We start from the raw sequence: 21,516 nt of genomic DNA, 5'->3' as shown, positions 1-21,516 counted from the left end.
CAAATGCTCCTTAAAAAGATAAAAGAACTTTCAAATGTTGTTTAATATTGTGTGAGTTTTGTTTTGTTTCATATTGATTCACTTTCATTTCAGATTTGGATTTAAATCCTTTGTAATATACTACATTGTTTTATGCTTTTCCTGTTCTTGAGTTAACCTCTGTGATTATGTGTTGCTTTTATATATATATATATATATGCAATGATTTTAAAATATGTAGATGAAAAGTGTGGAACTTTTAACTGCTTAGATGCTACGTAGATGACCGATAAGACCATAGTGGCTTGAAGGTGGCAGAGTGGAAAGCATGATGACGCAATTTAGCACCGGTCGCCCCCCCCAGACACTTAGCCGACAACCACTTAGCTGACACTTAACCTTAACCGACAACAGTTAGCCGACAGGCCATTTAACCGACACGGGCACTTAGCCAACATGGACACTTAGCCAACAGTACATTTAGCCGACACGGACACTTAGCCGACAATACATTTAGCCGACACGGACACTTGGCCGACAACACATTTAGCCGACAGAGCATTTAGCCGACAAGGGCACTTAGACGACAATGCATTTAGCCGGCACGGACAGTTAGTCGACAGGACATTTAGCCGACGATGAGTCTTGCTGTTCCCAATGCTTTCAGGTTTCTAATACTTTCATATTTCATTCCTACTTTACTGAACAGATCACGCTATATTCATTACCGTATAAAGTCGTTTCGCTTCTCCCACTAATGAAATTTCCTTTCCCTGTCAGGAAGTAGCGTGATTAGCCCTACTCCTCGTCGCACTGGAACTACTTTTTATTTTTCTGATATGCTATATAAAGCCTCAGAATGCTGTTGCACATTAGCACATCGTATATTTATTAATCTGAGATAGGGCTGCGCCCCAGAAATTCGTGCCTCATGGCCTGCGACCACCTAACAGAAGTAGGTTGGGTTTTGTTTAGTTTATGTAATTACGGCAAAGCCAGAAGGCTATCTGCTTAAGGGAAGGGATACCTTCTTGGAGGACTTTCGAAGGAAAACTGGCTCGTATACACGTTACACATGGGGAAAACCATGAAAACACTCAAGCATCCAGTCCTTTCTCTCGATTCGAAATTGGGACCGAACTACCAGAGCTCGGCGACTTTACCACTCGGCCTCTGCTGGGCCTAACAAAAAGAGAGTGACCGTTTTACTTAATCTATAACCAGCCTCTTCCAATGAAAATTGCTTTTTTAGGCTAGTCCTTTATAAATGCGTTACTAGGAAATGAGAAGAATGTTCCAAATTTGAATACCGAAGTATTGTTCAGAATTGTTCACCTGTTTCAGAATGGCGAAAAGTGTTAAGAAAATTGTTTAAATGACGGGTCCAGTACCGATCGTAATTGATGTACCGCACTCATGGACCTTATAAGAAATAGACTAACCCAAATGGCTTTTCTCCCTCTTCTGACTCATTCCCGGCTGTCACCTTGATCACATCCGGAGGAGTAGGGACGACTTGCAGAAACTTACAATGGTTGGCTATTGCAGTCGGTATAATTGTCAAGAAAAAGTTGGCTGTAGCACCTCATTTCACAAATTAGAATTTTTAGATATTTTTGTTTTTAAAACTGAGATTGATTTTTAAAAATTTAGCATATTTATCAAGCATTTATGCTTTTTATTGGTGTAAATAATAAAAAATACTAAAATACCTAAAAATGAATTTTTTAAAGTTTTTGCTTAAAATTCTAAGTTGTGCTGCTATTTAAGATTATAGGTGAATATTATAGCATAATTTTTATAAAGGAGTTTTTTCAATTATATTTCACAGTACATCATAGTGATCAACACTTTTAACACCTTAATAACTTTTATACATTTATTCTAGTGTCAAAATTGTAAACTGTAATAATTGATTGTGCTAACATTTTATAGTGATATTTTTTTTAATTTAATTCTAATTCTGCATAAGATTTTTTTATTTACTGTGAATTTAATTTATTAGCCCAAAGAGGTGGTAGTCGAGAAAGGCTATTAGTTTTGAAACGGCATTTTGCTCTTTTATTATAAACTTCGTTTCACTTTGCAAATTGTTGCCACCAAATATTATCGCCTTGTATTATATTTAAAGAAATTTAATAATAAATAATCTGCATGAATACATGTATGTTTCTCGTATTGTGAAAAAACGACGATATTTAGAGCCATCAAATTTTGAACAACGTAATCCTCCATCCGAACAGCGGAATTTGTTTTAATCCATTTCATATTTTGTAAAACTTTAATGAATTGTTGATTAAGAAACTCAACGAGTTCAAAGCGAGCAATGGCAACACTGTGCGGAAAATAACATTTTTATCTCCAGCGCGGAAATTCTAAAAATATGCTGTTTTCAATTATTTTGTGATACTACTGTTGAATTGAATCTTGTGTTGTTTACGTGCGAAGAACATGATATTCAATAAATAGAGGTAACACACAAAGCGTTAAAAAACGTCCCTTTGAGCGTAACATAAAATCTGAGTGCTTCCAGATTTTATTTATTTATTTATTTTCATTACACTGAGAAAAGTTTATGCTCCGAATTTTATGAATTATTAAAATAAATAATCATCATATGATGTTAATAATTTATAATCATATGATCAAATAAATGATCGTCTTGTAATGTTATTATAGTTTTGAAAATCACTGCCTGAAAATGGTCATTAAATTAAAAAATATATATATCAGATCTTGTTTGATTTTACCTTATTTATTTCAAAGCATAACATATTATCAATCTTATTTAATTTTACGTTATTTGTACGCAAAATTAAGTTCATAAATTCTGTGCTTAAAGTTTTTTTCGTTTTACCAAAGTAAAGATGTTTGTACACGAATTACGAGTGAAAAAAAATGCGCGAAATGCAGTAAAATGTGCTTTAATGAGATATATTAAATCCTATTTGGAAAAAACTGTAACTTTCATAATCTCATCACTATACAACTTATCATATTTAATAATTAAAAACAGTTATGTTATGCAAATGCCATAGGCTTTATTGTTAAAGTAAACCAGATAGTCCCTACTCTTTCTTGCCGACATGTCGGTGACGCGCGCCAAGCCCACTGGGTTAGTCTATCTCTTATAAGGTCCATGATCGCACTAGCGTGACGTTATCAGTTTTGTTGAAATACAGTCGTAACCGTCACATGATTATATGGCATATCGGTAAAAGCTGGATTCCGAAAAACGGAAGCGATACAGAGGTGACCAGAAACAGGTCAGTTGCCGTGATATTATATGAGATGTTTATTTTTATCTAAAGAATGGTGGCGTGAACTGCCGGTTATAGAGGTCAAAAATAATTTAAAGCTTTGCTTGTCTTAAAAATTATCATTTTTAATTGCTTTTAATAACAAAGTAAAATACATTTTCTAAACTAACCCTTCACCGCGAATGTTTCTCTAAAAAGTATAATTCAAAAATAACAATACTTTTTATTGCATTATTTGAGTTTTTCATGACAGAGAAAGGAAATTTGAGTAGTGGGAGGAGCGAAACGATCTTATAAAGGAGGGAGTGTAGCCCGATGTGTTAAGTAAAATAGCAATTAAACGTAAAGGTATTAGAAATTTGAAGGCATTAGGAAGGGTGAGATTGAAAAATTATCAGTACGTACACAAGAAAAATTATTAATGATGTGAGAGTGTTCAAAGAAACCCAGTTGATTAAATGAAGAAGCTTTACGGACAATGTTTGCTTAGGAACACGGCAATTCACCGCGAACTTAATATTCCTGAAATTCAGCTGTGCATTGCTGAAAATTTCAGAAAATTCTTTATCAAATCCCAAAAGTGCAAAACAGCACAATTCCGGTATTGAATTATGACTATGAAAGTAAAGAAAATCGCGAAAGGCAGCTTGCGGTAATACGTCACCTGAATTAATGTTTGTTTTGTTTAATCTCACTATTGCAGTTATGTATTTATTTCTGTTCATGATCTTGTTTTCTTTTTGCTGCGCATTACAATTTTTTATGCATTTTAATTGTTATGTATCAGTAGTGTACAATCACATGCCCATCCAGAAACTGTTTTTGGCAAATAAGGCATTTCTTTTACTGTCAATAATTGCTATTCTGTGATTAATTGCTATGTAATTACTGCTATGGCTTTTACGCACTTACTCTTCAACTTCAACGTCTGACAACTTCAGGTGTTACTTTCGATCGGATTCTTTATGTATTTTCGTTGTTTATCAAACTTTGCTAAACACACTGTGCATTTTGTTATGAACTGTGACTTTGTGTTCATTCTTCTAAAGAATTATTCGGAACTCACACAGAATCGAAAATCGACACCGCATTACTCCGGGTTAGCGATCACAAGCGAGAACCCGTCATAGAGAAGCTCTCATGTTTGCCTGAGCCGACAATTTTTGTTGTTCCCATATTATGTAAAATGCAACTAAGTGACCGTCGTACTTAGAGAAAAAAATTATTTTTTTCCTTTCGATAATTAATTCATATTTCCTGATACGAAATTTCAATGCTTTCAAATTTGGCCAATATATACCAAACAGAACGATATATATCAAACTATGCTAAATTACGTAAGATCTAAAAGCACATATGGGATCTTTAAGAATCGAAAAATTAATTTTACTGATAGGTGAAAAAATGACTTAAATATTGAACTTATGTAGAAGTCAAGAAATTTTGTAATTGATAGTAAGTTTAAATAATTATTGGGTACGTGTCAGCTAAACATCAGTGTCGGCTTAATGCCCTGCTGACTTGACCTGCCTTGACAGTTAAATGTCTCATACCTAAATGTCCTGAAGGCTAACTCTCTGTGCCGGCTAAATGTCCTGTCGGCTAAATGACCTGTCGGCTAAATGTTCTTTCGGTTAAGTGTCCGTATCGGCTAAATGTCCTGTCGGCTAAATATCCTCTCGGCTAAGTGTCCGTGTCGGCTGAATGTCCTGTTGGCTAACTGGTGTCGGTTAAGTGTCTTGTTGACTAAGTGGTTGTCGGCTAAGTGTCACGGACCCATTTAGCGCAACGTATCTTGCAAAATCACAATCTTTATTATTTTACGTATATCAAACCATCCTTTTTCAGATAAGATCTTTCCTAATTATATTTGAATACAATAAGTTCCAATTTGAAGTATGACGTCATATCTTAAGAAAGTAAGTAGCAACATTGATGAAAAGCGTCTTACCAGCAGGTGAGCTTATGCTAAAAAAGGGAGAGTGTCATAGCACTTTAGATGAAGAAGATTGGGAAGCGGAAAGGTTTAGTTCAGAGTTTTGGTTTGCAATTATTTTGATTGGACTAGAGGTAACTGCATTAAAACGTTACGTAAGATAGAAAAGTCTGGAACCCTTCAGAAGAGATGAATTTAGGGGCAGATCACCGAATTTAGAATGTTAATTTTGAGGTCGCCAATTATTCTTTCTAATATGTTTATTCATAGACATAAATTTGTAATAGCGCTATAGCAATAAATCAAGTCTATCAATTATCTTAGTTTACTTCATATCATATCTATCATCCTATATTTATCTTACAAAATAATGCAACAAGCGTGTCGACTATCACGTGTGTTCATTTTACAAAATTAATTTAATTTCATACAAATTTTATCTTTGTTAATATAGGATTTGCTTTATTTTCATATGCCAAATATTCACACTTAATATATTTACATTGACATGAATAGGCATCAAGATTTATACAACAAACAAAGAGCGAAGAATAATGCATCATGAGGACCTTGATATTCATTTACGTATAATACCTCAGAAATATTCCCAAAAGGATACCATATACATTACCCACCTGTCATCAAAAGAAACCTTTCGCAGAGAGAAATTCGTCAAGATGTTTATTCAACAAAGATACAGAGAATATTTGTGAAGAAATACTCTGCATAAGTGATCTGCTTATCATAAACTGTACATTAGAACGATCTTTGATAATTGAACTAATAATTAATGAGAAAAATTGCACTTAGGATATAAAATACCGTGATAATCTAAATTAAGTGTCCCGCGTAATGTTCTGAATTTCGATACGTTTATATGCTTGTAGAAAATGTAACGCTTCATCAAATGGTAATGTTCATTATACTGGCTAGAGAAACTGAATGCTGATTTTAGTATTAAAAAGTCGTATTCAGTAAAATGCGGAAAACTGAAACGTTTATTTAATTTAAACATAATATTTTTGATGGTAATACAGGTGTAATGGAATTTCTCTCTGTAATTGAAAAACCTTACTAGCATTGCAGCTGTTTTGCCAGGGATAAGTGTCTGAAGAATTCTGATCGGGAAAAATCAGTTATTCTATTTCGTGTCTGGCAAGACAACTTGTGAATGTATTTGTGTCTATTCAAAATTCTTCCTAAAATTTTATTAAGATGTCTGAAATTTGCAATAACTAAATTTGATTTTTAAGGAACATTGGAAGCGTCATTCATGACAGCGTAACTGGCGTTTTAAAGCAAAAACAGTAAAACCCGTTTCCCCACTATTCGACTCAGTGTCTCCTTTTTAAACAAAAGGCATTTGAGCAAACGAGCTTAAGTTCCTTGATGTATACAGATCTCTGTCATGATTTAAAATACGTACTTTGCCAATTTTTTCATTTCTGAGCCAGCTATTCTCTCTTATTAGAGTTGTACAATAAGGCCAATATTTGCAGACATTTGAAATTATCCAAAACCACACAAAGGCGAGTTTGTGACATATCAAATGAGGCGTCAAAATGTAACAACAATATACTTTCATTCCAATAATATTTTCAAGGTGACACCTATTATTTTTAACATTTTAACTATCATTTAAGCTTTTTACGAGAACTTGTAAAAAATCATGGGAATATTTTTGTATTTCTTTATTTGCATTGTAAAGTCAACAAATGGCAGCTATCTTCTTTAGGAAAACGAATTTCTCTATTGCCACCCACGAAAATTTATGGTTAACAATATTGTTGACAAAAATTTATGGTTAGCACTATTGTTGACAAAAAGTAGTTGAATATGGAACGAATATGAAGGCAGGAAAAGAACCTTTGTTATTCTAGCTTTAAACAATGCATTCCATGCTTCCCTGTTGGAATGATAGTAGGTTAGTCAGCTGCTTTAGCCGTAGGATTCAAATTTCGGAGAAGACATGGGTATGCTTACGTGCTTACCCGAGACGTCGTCTGAATACAAATATTATGGTGGATTTTTACTAGCAAACAAAAGAGATGGCCAACGTCTAACATAGAAGTTCTGCAAAGACTCAATATTAACTTCATGCGTTGAATTTGCAAATGCATACAAAATTTTTTACCTTTTCATGTTAATAAACATCTCTTTTAAGTCACAATGGACTCACTTATTACATAACTGACCGGTTTAGCCATATTTTGGAATATTTTTCTGTGTACAAAAGTAGTATTTTTTTGTAAATTCTATACATTTACTTAGTCCTAATGATGTCATTTAAATAAACAAATAAAATTCTCTAAAGCTTATTTCTTTTTCAGCCACCACCTGATGACGTTAGTAATGGATATATTCGTGGTTACTACGTAGGATATCGAGCATCTTCATCGGCCGAGCCTTACACTTATAAACAAGTTGAGAGATCAGTAGAGAGCGACCAACAATCGACATACATAACAGGCTTACAGCCATTTACTAAGTACGACATTGTTATTAAAGCATTCAACTCCGCAGGGGCTGGACCAAAATCTACAAAAATCACTGGCAAGACGTTGGAAACAGGTAAAAATGGTGTACAGTGAAAACGGAAACGAAACCTACAGCACTAACGTTACCAGATATATCATGTACATATCTTGACATTTGTATTTATATTTATATTTCAAATATCATTTTTCAGCTCCACCAACTTCACCTGTTGTTCAAGTGATATCAACAACGAAGCAATCAATAGAAATCAAATGGGAAAAGGATGCTAAAGATAAATCCGCAATTACAGGTAAATTATTTGCATTTAAAAACTTTAAACTATGTTGTTCATTTCTCCAGAATAACCGTCGGAAATGAGAAATTTGAAAACAGTATTGCTTATGGAGGAAAAAATGTGCATCAACTTGATTTTGTATGTGAAACGTCTTAAAAAATTAATTCACCAGTGGCGAGAGGCGTTCCACATTAAAAAAAATCTTTCTGTTCTAGTTAACGAACCTAATTCTAATTCATCTTTACCTTCAGCCTTTAAGGGAGTTATGTTTTAGTTTTCTTGTTTCATTAATAGATGGCGCCAGTAGTTTAACTTATTTCCAGCCATTCTTATATCTTATCTCGTTCATTTGCACTTAAACAGCTGAGGAAAATGGTTCTGTTGTTAAACTATCGAAACTAGTCCTGCAAAATTTGCAAATATTATGTTGATTCTTCTTATTTGACTTCTCCAATAATCGTTATTCAGCGTGTTATTTTAACCTACTAAATTAACTACTAAATATTTACAAAAACATAAGTCTGTTAAAATTGATTTCCGATTGTTCTCCGTTTATAGTGAATTATTTATTCTGCTCCACCATTTTAAGTTAAACAGTAGTATTTAATATACATCGTGACATTTATACCTAAATCATGAATTTGCGACAAGTGAATGAAAAACGTTCAGTTTGGAAACTTCGGACACATTTTGGAACAATGTTTCTGCAACATTTTTTCTTTTAAATGAAACTTGTGAAATATACATCCTTGTAATTTTCGCACAGAGTAAAATATCGAGAAACAAAATCAAAACAACAAAAATGCAGATTCACGATTTGGGTATAGTACTGAATGATATCAAGGAGTTTCGAATAAATGCAGTAAGCCTCTCACATATGTCCCGTGAAATGAAATGAAGCCATGAACCGTCACGGTATGACGTCACGACTCACCGTGGCCGCTGCTATAAACGGATTTCTGATTGTATACATTCTAACCGGCGTTGTCTACATGTTAGCTATTCATCATTGAACGTGTCTCCTGTTCTTATTTTAATACTTAAAAGATTTTCTACTTAGTGTATAGAAAAATCGTAATTATTGCAAATAACTCTTTCAAATTTAATAAAATCTGGGTACACAGAAGTGTGTAAATGGTAGCTGTAAGGCAAATGTATAGATGGTAAAATATAGAAAATTAGTGGAAGTTTCAATGGCATTTTATACAAATTGCCTAATGATACTTTTCTGAGTCTGTGAACGTTGATATTTGCTTTCAAATTAATTCAGTGTAATTTTATTTAACAATATGCTTCGTAGTCTTACCCGTACGCTGTATGGCGGCTATGATAAGTTTTGACTTAACGTTGCTTGGATTTCCTTGGCTTCACTTTTGTGACGTAAGTCTTACTCCATCTATTCTAACCTGCATGGATCATAATCATTGCCAAAGCTTAAATCTCACAAAATCCAAGCAAAACAAAAAGATAACTGGGCACCGAAACACGTGCAATAATCCTTGAAATAAGTATTACGAGTAGCAATGCCGATAGTTAGACAGCAGCAACATGTTCACAATAAATCATTTTCTTTGTTTGCCTTTGCTCTTTGCTCTTTTATTTATTTGTTTGCTCTTTTTTTTTATTTGTTTATTTAGGCATAATTATTTGAAAAATTGAATGAAATGCCCACAAGTTAAATTTCTGCGGACATAGAATGAACAGAGTCTGTTAGAGAGCATAAGACATTTAAATTCATTTATTATTTTATATTTTGTTATTGATTGTTGATAAGCAATTTCAGATCAACCGGATCAAGTGCTAGAAACAAACATCCGGTTTAAATTTAATTTAACAAAATGGAATTAATTTGCAGATCACAATTATTGCATTCTTAAGAAGTCGACAAAAGAATAAGCGACAGCAAATATCGATATAAAATAAAATATAATACAAAGACAGAGATATCCGGTTCCTAGTACAGCAGCTTATTTCACATAAAATCCCGGAACAATAAGAGAATTATATTAAATGGATAGGCCATTTGCCAACGCGAATTCTCTTGAAAAAATATCACCAGTGACCCACCCACATTCGTGAAACATACGCAGGGTTTCTAAATTAGATATAAAACATTTCCAAGGCAACACTGATATCAATAGCTTAAAATGTCATTGTCTCTCTAGCCATTTCTTTTAGATAAAAGCTTTCGTTTGTTCTTTTTCTTATACAAGTGATTTTGCAAATAGAACGCTGCTCGCAATGTCTGCCTACCGGGAGTCGAAGGGATTAAGTGGTTAAACTGTTGTTTCTGATGTAAAATTTATTGTAATGAAAGGATAGTCGAGCAGTTGTTTGTTTCAATTTTTTCAGAGGTAACTGATAGCAGTCACCGTGTGATCTAATATAAAATTGCATTTGTTTTTGTATATTATATTGATAGCTATTTTAAGGAGAAGTTTTCATTAAAATACGGTGAAGGAGACTCCAAATAAAGTGAGATATAGCAATATTTGAAATTTACTTAAGAGCACGTAAATTTGTAACCGCTGTTAATCTTTCGTCGAAGCTACTGTCGGGTATCTTACATCGGGCTGTAGCTACATAATTTTTAGTCCAAAGGGGCTTTGTCCCTGAAGGACTATTTATTTCGTTTTGCGATTTTGTGTTGAATCACTATAAATGTTCGTTTTACTTTTCAAATTGTTGCCACCAAACGTTAGAGTCCTGCATTATATTTGAAGAAATTAAATAATGAAACATCTGCATAAATGTGTGTATATTTCTCGCATTGTGATAGAATACAGTAAATAGAGCCATTGAATTTTAAATGGCGTAATCCTTCTACGAAAATGGGCATGTGAAGACCAAATTTGAAATTTGGAATTTGTTCTATTATCGATTTCATATTTTGTAAAACTTTAAAGAATTTTTGATTAACAAACTGAAGGATTTCAAAGCGAGCAACGGCAGCACTCTACGGGGACAAAAAAACCTTTTTATCTCCAGCGCACGGAACTGTGTATCGGAAATTCTAAAGATAGGCTCATTTTAAAATTATTTTGCGGCATTACTATTGAACTGAATTTTATGGTTTATGTGCAAAGAACATGATATTTGATAAATAATGGTAACATACAAAATGTTAAAAAAACGCCCCTTTATACGTAATTTAAATAATAGATTTTAAACGCTATTATTACGCTCGGCCATCCTTTAGGCCCTTGATAGCTTCGCCGTTTACGTTAAGGGGCCAACTCTGTTAGAATCATGATAGCTTCGGCTATATCTTTTTAGTTAAATTCAGTTCAGTTTTTCTTCTCAGTATTCCTGAGTTCAAGCCCAAGTAGAGGCTTTATTGTAAACTCCAAGAACGTGTCGTCTGTTAGATTTATTTTGAATAATAAAGTGTAATTAACCCTTAGTACGTTTACTTTTCTATCTGTCTGAACTAAGCGATTATTGACTTGCCAGTTCTTAAGGTATCAAGGGCCTTAAAAACTAACTTAACTAAAAAGACTAAAAAGCTAATATAAAAGACTAATATAACTAAAAAACTAAATATAGCCTTCGGCTATATCTTTTTAGTTGAGTTAGTTCACACATTCACATTACATTTTCAGCTGTAACTCAAAGGAAAGGAGTCTTACAATTATTTAATTAATATCAAGACACTTTTATGCTTCCTTTAACTAAGTTTTAAAATTAAGATTACTAACGTATAAGAAGATGTTATTGTGCATTTAGGTTTCTCCAGAGTAAAATACAAAAACAAGAACTAAGTTATTTATCATTTCTTTTAATCTACAAAAATGTTTTTTTACATTTCTCTATGCTCTTAATATGTTATTTAAGCAAATATTCTGAGACCTGCTTTAATAATGGTAGGATTTTGGCTATTTTATTGAAAATAAGACCCATCTGCAAACTTTGCATACGTCTTCAGACGTAGAGTATTTTATTCTACAAAATGTTTAGCCATCATTATAAAAGTGTACTTGAAACAAATAACTTAGAGCATTTAATACATATACATCTTTTCCTTTCCATAAAATTGCTTGAACATTCTTTTTTTATACTCATCGTATGAAGAAAAGGTCAATATTATTATGGTTAATTTAATATTTTTCAGTTTTCTGCTTCATTTTCGGCTATTTTTTCTTTTGGAGTTTTGCTCTTTGTTTTTTCATTTTAGCACAAAAGTTACTCTTTGAAATGTTTGTCTTATTCTAATGATCTGTGTTGCGAATTTTTAATTTGATTCCTTAAAGTGAGACTTCTATCTTAGCTTCTGTTGCTGATTCGAATTCTTTGATTTTTTTGCCGATTGCTTTAATTTTTCTTTTTATAGATCTGATTTACATTTCATATTACTTACTTCTATAGGTCCCCCCTAATTTATCTTTTTAAGCGAACGTTAAAGTTGAATTTGGTAAAGGAAAAAGGAAGAAAATTATAAACGGAGGCGTTTTAATCAAATTATAAACTTCGCGCTTCTTAAGTTGCAGGTGCTATATTAGAAACTGGCGTATCGGTAGTATTAATGGCCATCTGTGTGATTATTCGCAACATAAAAGGAAAATTAAGAGCTCTGCGATTATGAAAACATTTTTCATTTTATTTGTAATCAATAGCGGATATGCAATATTGTAATGATAAATATTATATTTGGACATTAATCGAAAATGAACAATCTCTGTAAATTATCGTTTTTCGATTTTCCTCGTGCATGCTTTTTATTACATGCAACTAAATTTCTCCATTTAATTATATGTGTAGAGCGAATGAAAATTCTGAATGCTTTGTAATTCAAAATTGCTTTCCAGACTGAAATATTACATTAATGTGAAACAAAATAATGTTTATGAATGAAAACTAAAAGCTTCTTTTATATTATTTTAGTTAATGTTTGAGGATAAATCTCAATTAGATATTTTCTGGAATTAAAATGGCGTATTTTGAGTTAAATGTAGATCAGTTAGAAATTTATTGTTTACACAATACTAATAATTTATTTAAAAATCGGCATAATAAAGAGAAAAACAATGTTATGTTTTATTTTTCGAAAAAAATCTTTGTGGTAATCTATTTTTTATCTATGACCTCCTGTAATTGTCCAAAATAACGATACATGTTTTATATTTTTAATATAGCTAAACAATATTGCAAGAAGCATATGAAACGGTAAATAGACATAATGACAGATATATCGACCATAAAGGTTGTTTTCCATTATTCAGAACAATAGTTACACCTAAGAGAAAGTACTGAGTGATATCTCCTTTTCGAAACACAGTCCCAGTTAATTTTCTTGGATGTCCATTTAAAAATCTTGGTTCACAGTAAGAAGACTACTTATTAGTTAAAGGTGATGAATAAAAGTCATTATGAAGGCTGTCTAGATTTGAGTGTAACTAACAAATAAAATCCTTTTAAAAAGCTATTTAAATTTCCGTGTGGTACAGGGTTTCCAAAATAGCTTAAAAACCATAAATTCATAAATTGAATTACTAGCAAGTTAATTAATTACGACAAACATTCTTACCATCCTAGTATCCTAGGAAGAGATGTATTTGTATAAAATAATACTTCGTGTGAGTAGAAAGATAAATAAATGTACATATCTGTATTCAACCCATGGAGTATAACAACCCAGTAGATGACATTATACTTTGAAATTTTGAGTCCCTCTTATGGTATTTGCTTAACCGAGTGCCTTATATGCCTCAACTATTCCCAGAGCTTGATTAGTCTTTCAAATAAGAAGATCAAGAAATCCGCCCATTGCCTAAGGAGAGAAGCTCAAGCAGTGTTCACACAGCTAATAATGTATAGCTTATATCCATTTAACATACCGTGGGCGTAGGATATATCTATATAACAATGATTACTGTCAAACTCTCTAGAAGTTTCAATGAAAGATTTGTGTATGTTTTAATGCTTCTAATAGCATAAAAACAATCACTTCTGGCCCTAACAATCTCTGTAATGAAATTGAGGCTTATTTCTGGGAAAATATGCTAGATGGTTAAGCTCTTCTCAAGCCCAAATAAGAAACAAATCTACCAAAGCTTACGCTAGTTCACACAAACGTTGCATTGAAAAAAATGGGAGGATTCTGCAGAAAATGCGGTTGCTTCTTGATAATGCTGATTACAGATAGAGTTCCAGAAGTGAACAATAATGCAGCGTATAGACGACCTGACCTTAACTTGCGTTATGTGTTCAGATAACGCATCATAGTCCTACATAAGAATTATCATAATCTTTATACTAATGGGTTTTGATAAACTTCTGATTTTCGCGGTTACCAGAGGTGATGTCACTTATTCGATTGGCGTTTAAGTTTTGGCTTGTATGAACTGGCCCTTGTCTCATCCCGCCCAAAAATGTGGCGTAAGAAAGCCTTTCCTAATTCATTAGTGGCTAGCCAGAGACGTGAAGTAGGGGCATTTAGCTAAAGCCAGCATATTTTTAGGGAAGATATTTTTCATGTAAAATGTAATTTTATTCTTGGACGGTTCTTTTATTTTGTCTATTTAGAAATCTCAAATAATTAATTAATAATCAGTTTGTGTCATTTAAAACTGAAAATACGAGTAATAAAAATGTAAATCTAACAAAAAATTATTTCATGAATTTGATAGATGTAATTGACAGTGATCTTAATATTTTGGAAAATGTGAAGTGTGTGTTGACATTTCCTTTTTTCCACTCCAGAAATTGTATAATTTTCTCATATAATTTCTATTATTGCTCTCAAATTATTAACAGAAAAATATTGGAGAATGCTGGTAAATAAGCTGAATATTGTAAAAGAAATTACTCGAAGAACTGATTGTTATGAAACATTTATGAAAAGTAGCTCTCGTGCTGCTTGTTTGGTTTCCCATTTTATGATTTCTTGGCCTGTAGAAGTTCGCTTTTTTTAGAAATTAACAATGCGTAGGAATAATTGTCCTTAAAAGTTTTGTCATCCAGGGTAAAAACGTATCTCTTTGCACCTTTGCTAATTAATATATGTTAATCGGGTAGTTTAATCCAAATTTATAATCCCCAAACTTGTCTTCTTGTATAAGGGCATAAATACATTGTCAATGCAACCGGCAGTTACGCAGCTCTATCTCCAAATCAAAGAACAAAGCAAAGAAGAATATAATATAAATTTATAGGCCTTAAAAGAATTTTCGTTGAAAATAAGGAGCAGTATGTTACGATCTCAGTAACTTACTTGAATAAAATTTGTGGTGATCGAGGGATAGCCAGGAGATGTGGATCTTTCATACGAAAGTGAAATGAAGAGAGAAATGCTCTTTGCACTGACAGAGTGGTCCATAAAATTCCGGTGAGATATCAGTAGTGACAAGCTCTTAATATTCTTTCCTTGCACACAGATATTTTGAATCAATAATACGAATGCCAACCTAAATCAGGATTATGGTGCATTAATAAAGAAGATTTCTTCCTTGAAAGAAAAAAATTCAATTTTATTTCTATTGTGGCTACCTAAGACGACGCAGAGACGTTGAAAAATAGTTATTTTAAACTTTTCAGTTTATTCTAAAATACAGCGTTTATAACTAGGTTCCAAATATTGCAATATAACTTCGAATTTTTCTCGCAACTGATGTTATTTAATTACATAGCATAAAATTTGAGAAAGAATTGTCTGCGATTTACAAATACAGCTAATGAGAAATGAAATTGATTTCGACAATACCAGCAGTTTACAAATCATAAGCAAAGCAAGAACATTTTGAATATTGGAATAAAAGTATATTTAAAAAATAAGCATAATGTTTTTAATTATTTCTTTAATATTTTTATTATGTTTTTTTGGTGTTTCATAGAATTCTTGTTGGGCACTGAAAAGGGCACCACTCTTGTAGAAAAAATTCTGGCTACGCCACTGGGTATACAGCAGTCCAAGTGGGTTTGAACAGAATCTTGTTATAACATTTCAACATTTCCTGCAAATCTGATAATCCTGTTTCAAGAACATCGTAGCCACACAAATTTAGATAGGTAATTCACTCGGGACTCTGTTTTCCACTTCATGGTACACGCACGTTCCCTTAGAAGAGAGAATCCATTTATTGTAAGATATGTTAGATTCTGAACTAAAGAGTGGTTGGTATTACAAAGAAGCACTGATTTCTTTTCAGGTCGTATACACAGCAGTGTTACCATGATTAAAATTTACAATCAGTTGCCTTGAATCTTACTAATAGATACTATGAATATGTATGGTTGTTTTTTCCACTGGTGTAAACCAAAATAATGCGATCACTCAGTTCGTATCCGATAAATTAATTAAATGATTTAATCCTAGGTATTATGCATTTGTCCTCACGTCAGGTGCACGCAAAATCTAAGCTACTGTTTTATGCAAAAGTAGTTTTTTTAGACATTTTTTATATTTTATCTTCCAGTTCTCTAAAGTGCATTTCCTACATTTTTTGCCATTATTTCTATTCTTAAGTATACGCACGAATAAGGAAAACTATCTATTACCTCCCCTATTACTGCTTTGTTATTCTTCAGTCAAAAAAAAAAAAAAAAAAAAAACTTTTCGCATTACCATAAAGACTACTAAGCTTTCTTTTTCCAATTCATTCCTATTTGAATCAGCTAAAAATAATACCCATAAAATAATTGGAGACTATAAGTAAGTTTTCTATCTGAATATAATATGTTTAACATACCATGAAAAAGTTTAAATTGTGTACGAACCGAGCATAATTTACTGAACGCGTAATAAGTGTAACAAAAGTATTTAAATACAATATTTATTTAAAATGAAGTTATAAATTAATTAGTTAGAAATATTCGTTTTTATCCAAAACCTGTTTTACTAATTTTTAAATGCTATATATAACAATTTAAGTCACTTAATGCTAATTGTTTTAAGTATCTCTGAACTCCTAGCACGCTTCTACTTACATAGAGTTTCCACACCTTTAGTGCATGATCCTCTGAAAGTATAATTCAGATGACAGTGAAATCGTATCCTTTAAAGATATAACGAGACTGAAGTTATAAATATCTGCACAAACCACACGGAATCACATTATTCACTATTGCAAAAATAGTGAATAAGTCCTAGCTACATTAAGTATAACTATCACTAAAGAAACCGTCGAAAATTTCTCCGAAAACATGAAAAGTTGTTCAGCTGAGTAAGACAGCCGACGTACATACACTATATAAGCACGCTGAAGAATCATCTGAAAAAGCTGAGGAATCATTTCGTCAGCCCAACCATCAAGCAAAAGGTGTCCTTTGGCATTCTTGAACGAGAGAATCCACATCATACTGAGACTAAACATCAGTGACGAGCGAGTCCAAAAATACTCTAAAAACATTAGAATAGAAGAAATATTTGTTGAAAGTTCTGACTGTAAGACATTATTAAACTGCACAAGCTGCTGAGTTATGATTAACTGAACTCCTGACTCATTAAATTATAACCTAAAGATAACAGATCTATATTTTCACCATATGAAAAAATTATGAAAGGCTGTTTAACCTTTACCACTGAGCCTCGAACACTTGTGTTTAAAATAATGGCGAAATAGAGAAGAAAATAAACAATTGAAAATATGACATAGACCAGTTTCCAATATCCTAGGTTTCCGAATTTTTAAAGCTATTTATAATAGAAAACAAAGGTATACCTGCAGTTTTTCACCACGATTTGACGTATCAGTCCACCATCATAAAAATAAAAAATGGCACAGGATTAACTGCTGATTCACATACCAATAAAATATTTTTAATTTCATAGTTCTTAATGATTTAATTTAATAAAGTAGCTTTTCTATACGGAATCGATAAGCTAAACTTAGTTCTTTTTATTTAATAAACATAGTTCCTTTTCTTTACATTTTGATAAAAACAGAGAGCAAACGTCCCAGCTTTTAAGCTACACAAAATGTGTCGAATTCTGAATCATTTCAACATTCTGTTGAAAAAGGAATCAATGATGTTTAATTGGATTTTCGTACTTGTGTGTAAAGATGGTTTTACTATTGTGGTATTTTAAGTCTTAACTCATCAAATGAAAAGTAATTTTTGCACCATTTTATCCTGATTCTTGACTTATTATAATGGATGGGCTTCACTGGCGTCACTGAAAATTCATAAAGTATAATAGAGTTAACCAAGTAAATTAATTATTTCACCTGAAGAGAACGAATCTGAATAAATGACTATAGGTAAAACGCTGCATTTGAGATACAAGTCACGACTTTCATTCATTATTTAATCAAATCCAAGTCACGCATTATATACTATACCATTAATAATGTTTGAGACAAAGTTTAGTATTCGTATATCATATTTCAGAGCCGCAATTGCGAATAGTTAATACAATTTTTAGTTACTAACTTTGTTAATAACATTGTTCAGTAAATAAAATTAGAATTTAACGAAAGCGAGGTAGGTAGAATATACTTTTAATACATTTAAATATTTTACTGCTTATCTCGGCTACCATTTTGAGAAACCGAAGTTTATATTGAGGAATAAGAGCTTCAGAAAAAATTTTAAGACAAGTGTTACTACGATTTCTTTGGCGCAGACGGACTAAGGCTTAGTGGGATATGCAGATTTATATGCTTTCATTTCCTAGGTGACAGTAATACAGCTGTTACAATTTTATTGTATTATTGTGGATTTGTATTTTGAGAAGCAGAACATTTCGAATTTCAAAGGGAAAACATGAGAAGTGCAAGTACTATGTGAAGATCTGTAAAGGACAGGGCAGTTTTACCTTTTAATTAATAGTTCTTGCGTCTTTTCTGTTTCAATAAAATATTTTTAATCAATATTAAATTTAAACTATGCTTTCAAATCAAGTTTCTTATTATTTTATATGGCTGTACGTTTAGATACCTAATATCAGAATCATGTGGAAATGGCATAAACAAATGAGGCATTTGTCAAGAACTGAAATAATATATAATAAATAAAATATTAATATAAAAATGTAGAGACCATTAAATATTCAGGCCAGGAAACATAAAAATCTATGAACTCGTCGGTATTCTAAAACGTGGATTTTTCCAACTGCCAGCATTCTAGTATTTACATCTGGATAATATGCAAAGGTAATTCGTTAATTCCTTACATTCCCCTCTCCCACTTAAATTCAACTTATTGGAGAAGCATGAAACTCAGTCAGTCAAATCCATGTGGTATTTACGATCCACCACATTATAGTTTAACAGATTCTTCAGAAAAGGAAACGTGAAAAATCGGCCGGAATTAAACAATGGTTCTTCCAACATTCAGCTGAACGTGCTAACCATAATACTACGAGAACAAGCAAGGGAATTTTCTTAAAAATTTCTTATACGCATGGGATTTTAGCTTATAAAAGTAATAAAATCAGTTAATGAAATATAACATAAAAATGTGCATTTATAAGCTGTAATTTTCAAAATTGTTCTAAATGTCTTAAATTATATCGGCACGAACTTGCTTGTAAATCAGATAATTTCTTTTAATGAAATGCATAAATGACGACAACGTATTTCTTAAAATATAGGCTAAGCACTTATAAATGATGATTTAAGTTAAAAATTAAAATTCTGGTAACGATATTTTCTATGTAATGTTTTGCAGAGTACACGCTTCATTACAAAACGGATGATGGTAATTGGCAGCAAGAGCAGCTGAGCAGAGACGCAGATCATTACACCCTCAGAAACCTTCGCTGTGGTACTCGATATCATCTCTATATGACAGCTTCGAACAGTTTGGGTACAGGAGAACCAAGTGAACCAGTTTCAGCTCGAACAAAAGGAGCGGGTAACTAAATATATAAAATTCTATATACTTTCTTCTTTGTAATGAACGAAAGTAATTCAAATAGGTAATTTTTATGTGTTATTGAAATCCAACTACATGGAAAGCTCATACGAAACAATAACAACTGCGATATAACTTTAATTAATGACTGACAAGTGTGAATATGTAAAATACATATATGTAAATTTTAACCATAAAAGTTTCATGAAGAAATATTTATAGCTTAAGAAAAATAGTAAAGAATAACTTTCTACATTTGAAGTGGAAAAGGTAATATTTAATTTTTAAGTTTATGAAAAATATGATTTTTGTTTCCAATATTTTTTTTTAATTGCAGGCATGGAAGTCAAAAATATTTTTCAAGGTTTCATTTCTTTTCTTATATTAGAAACAAAATTGAAGCATATCACATTAATCTCCTGGAAAAACGTCCAGCTTACAATGAAACTGTAGATGGATCTTGATTTTTTTATCTGCCTTGATATTCACGATTTTGACGTGATTGGGAAAACGAAATCTAATATTTTTAGCCCCATAGCCCTTTCCTGTAATAAGGTATAAAGTCATTACTGCACTGTCTTGTACGTAAATATGGTTAAAATGCTTGCTTATCCTCATACAAAATGCAGGCTTATCCTGATGCAAAATTTATTGTAGTTTTAAGCACGCAGAATAACGCTAATTTTACTATTGTAGTTTTAAGCACGCAGAATAACGCTAATAAACATTATAAAACAATGTTTTAAACGCGTATCATATTTGTTAATAATCTGACGAAATGTTTCGAACTTCTCTACAGCATAACATTTCTATGTTTTATGTTAAAAACTGATATTTTTATCATCATGATAATTAAAATATCATTTGAAATTGTCTTATAATTTAATTAATTTCTATTATCTATGTACTTATTTTTTCAACTATTTCTTTTCAATAATAAGCACAAATATGGAGAATTATTTGAGGCAATAATAGATTGAATTATTTGCTCGCTCACCCTCAAAGACTTTCAATTTAATCGAATTTGATACCAGTAGTGAGTTTTATCTCAATAATCTAAATAACATTTTAATTAAAAGGGATGTAAAAAATGACGTGGGTCTGAAATTTGCGAATGAATATACATTAGCTACCACTTTAGCCTAATGCATCAATATTATTCGAATAATATTCTAGAATGAAAAATAAGTTTAAAAACTATTCCTTTTACATGAATTATTTATAAGAGACGTTAAATTTGACATAACGGATACAAGAAACTATTCAGATTTATTATAGACGTTATTCTTATGTATTAAGAATCCTAATAATTATCCGCGTGTTTTTCAAGAATACTGTTGTCTATGTTGTTTACCTTTTCACACAGACATGTTTGTAAATAATTAAATATATTATTAGATTATATTTTTAAATATTATAAATATTTAAAACATACTTAGTTCTTATAGATATCCGGCAAGCAATATACAATTAATTAAAAATATCATGAAAAAATTCTGCACCGTCGTATTAAGTAGTTACAATAAATTTATTGTAATTTTCGTCCCCTTTTTTTGTTCATGCATATAAGGAATCATTCACAATTTTATTTTATTGCATTTCATTTCGTAATATAAGCAGCAGAAAGCGTATATTTCAATCGTATTTGAAGATGAACTCCTCTCCTATCCAAACTCAGTTTGTTTTTCCTTAAAACTTTACCTGTTAATTAGAAGCACAGGAAATACAATTCGTTTCCGAAAAGCTATTTTTTTAATGTTTCCCATATGTTATGA

At 31.8% G+C, this 21,516-nt stretch overlaps 1 protein-coding gene across 1 annotated transcript in view; it reads left to right on the top strand.

The window, feature by feature from the left end:
- LOC118181837 (cell adhesion molecule Dscam1-like) overlaps window positions 1–21,516 on the top strand; it is a 1,450,682-nt gene that overhangs the window by 1,370,719 nt on the left and 58,447 nt on the right. The window contains exons 18-20 of the mRNA XM_085816862.1: window positions 7,506–7,746; window positions 7,865–7,963; window positions 19,556–19,741. Coding sequence (XP_085672988.1) covers window positions 7,506–7,746; window positions 7,865–7,963; window positions 19,556–19,741 — 526 coding nt within the window. The remainder of the gene's footprint in view (window positions 1–7,505; window positions 7,747–7,864; window positions 7,964–19,555; window positions 19,742–21,516) is intronic.

The sequence above is a fragment of the Stegodyphus dumicola genome, chromosome 5 (genome assembly GCF_044657685.1).
Source record: "Stegodyphus dumicola isolate Sdum_Otavi_A_Nest chromosome 5, ASM4465768v1".
NCBI classification, from domain to species: domain Eukaryota; kingdom Metazoa; phylum Arthropoda; class Arachnida; order Araneae; family Eresidae; genus Stegodyphus; species Stegodyphus dumicola.
The sequence above is the reverse complement of the archived record's forward strand: the minus strand, read 5'-3'. Positions and strand labels throughout refer to the sequence as shown.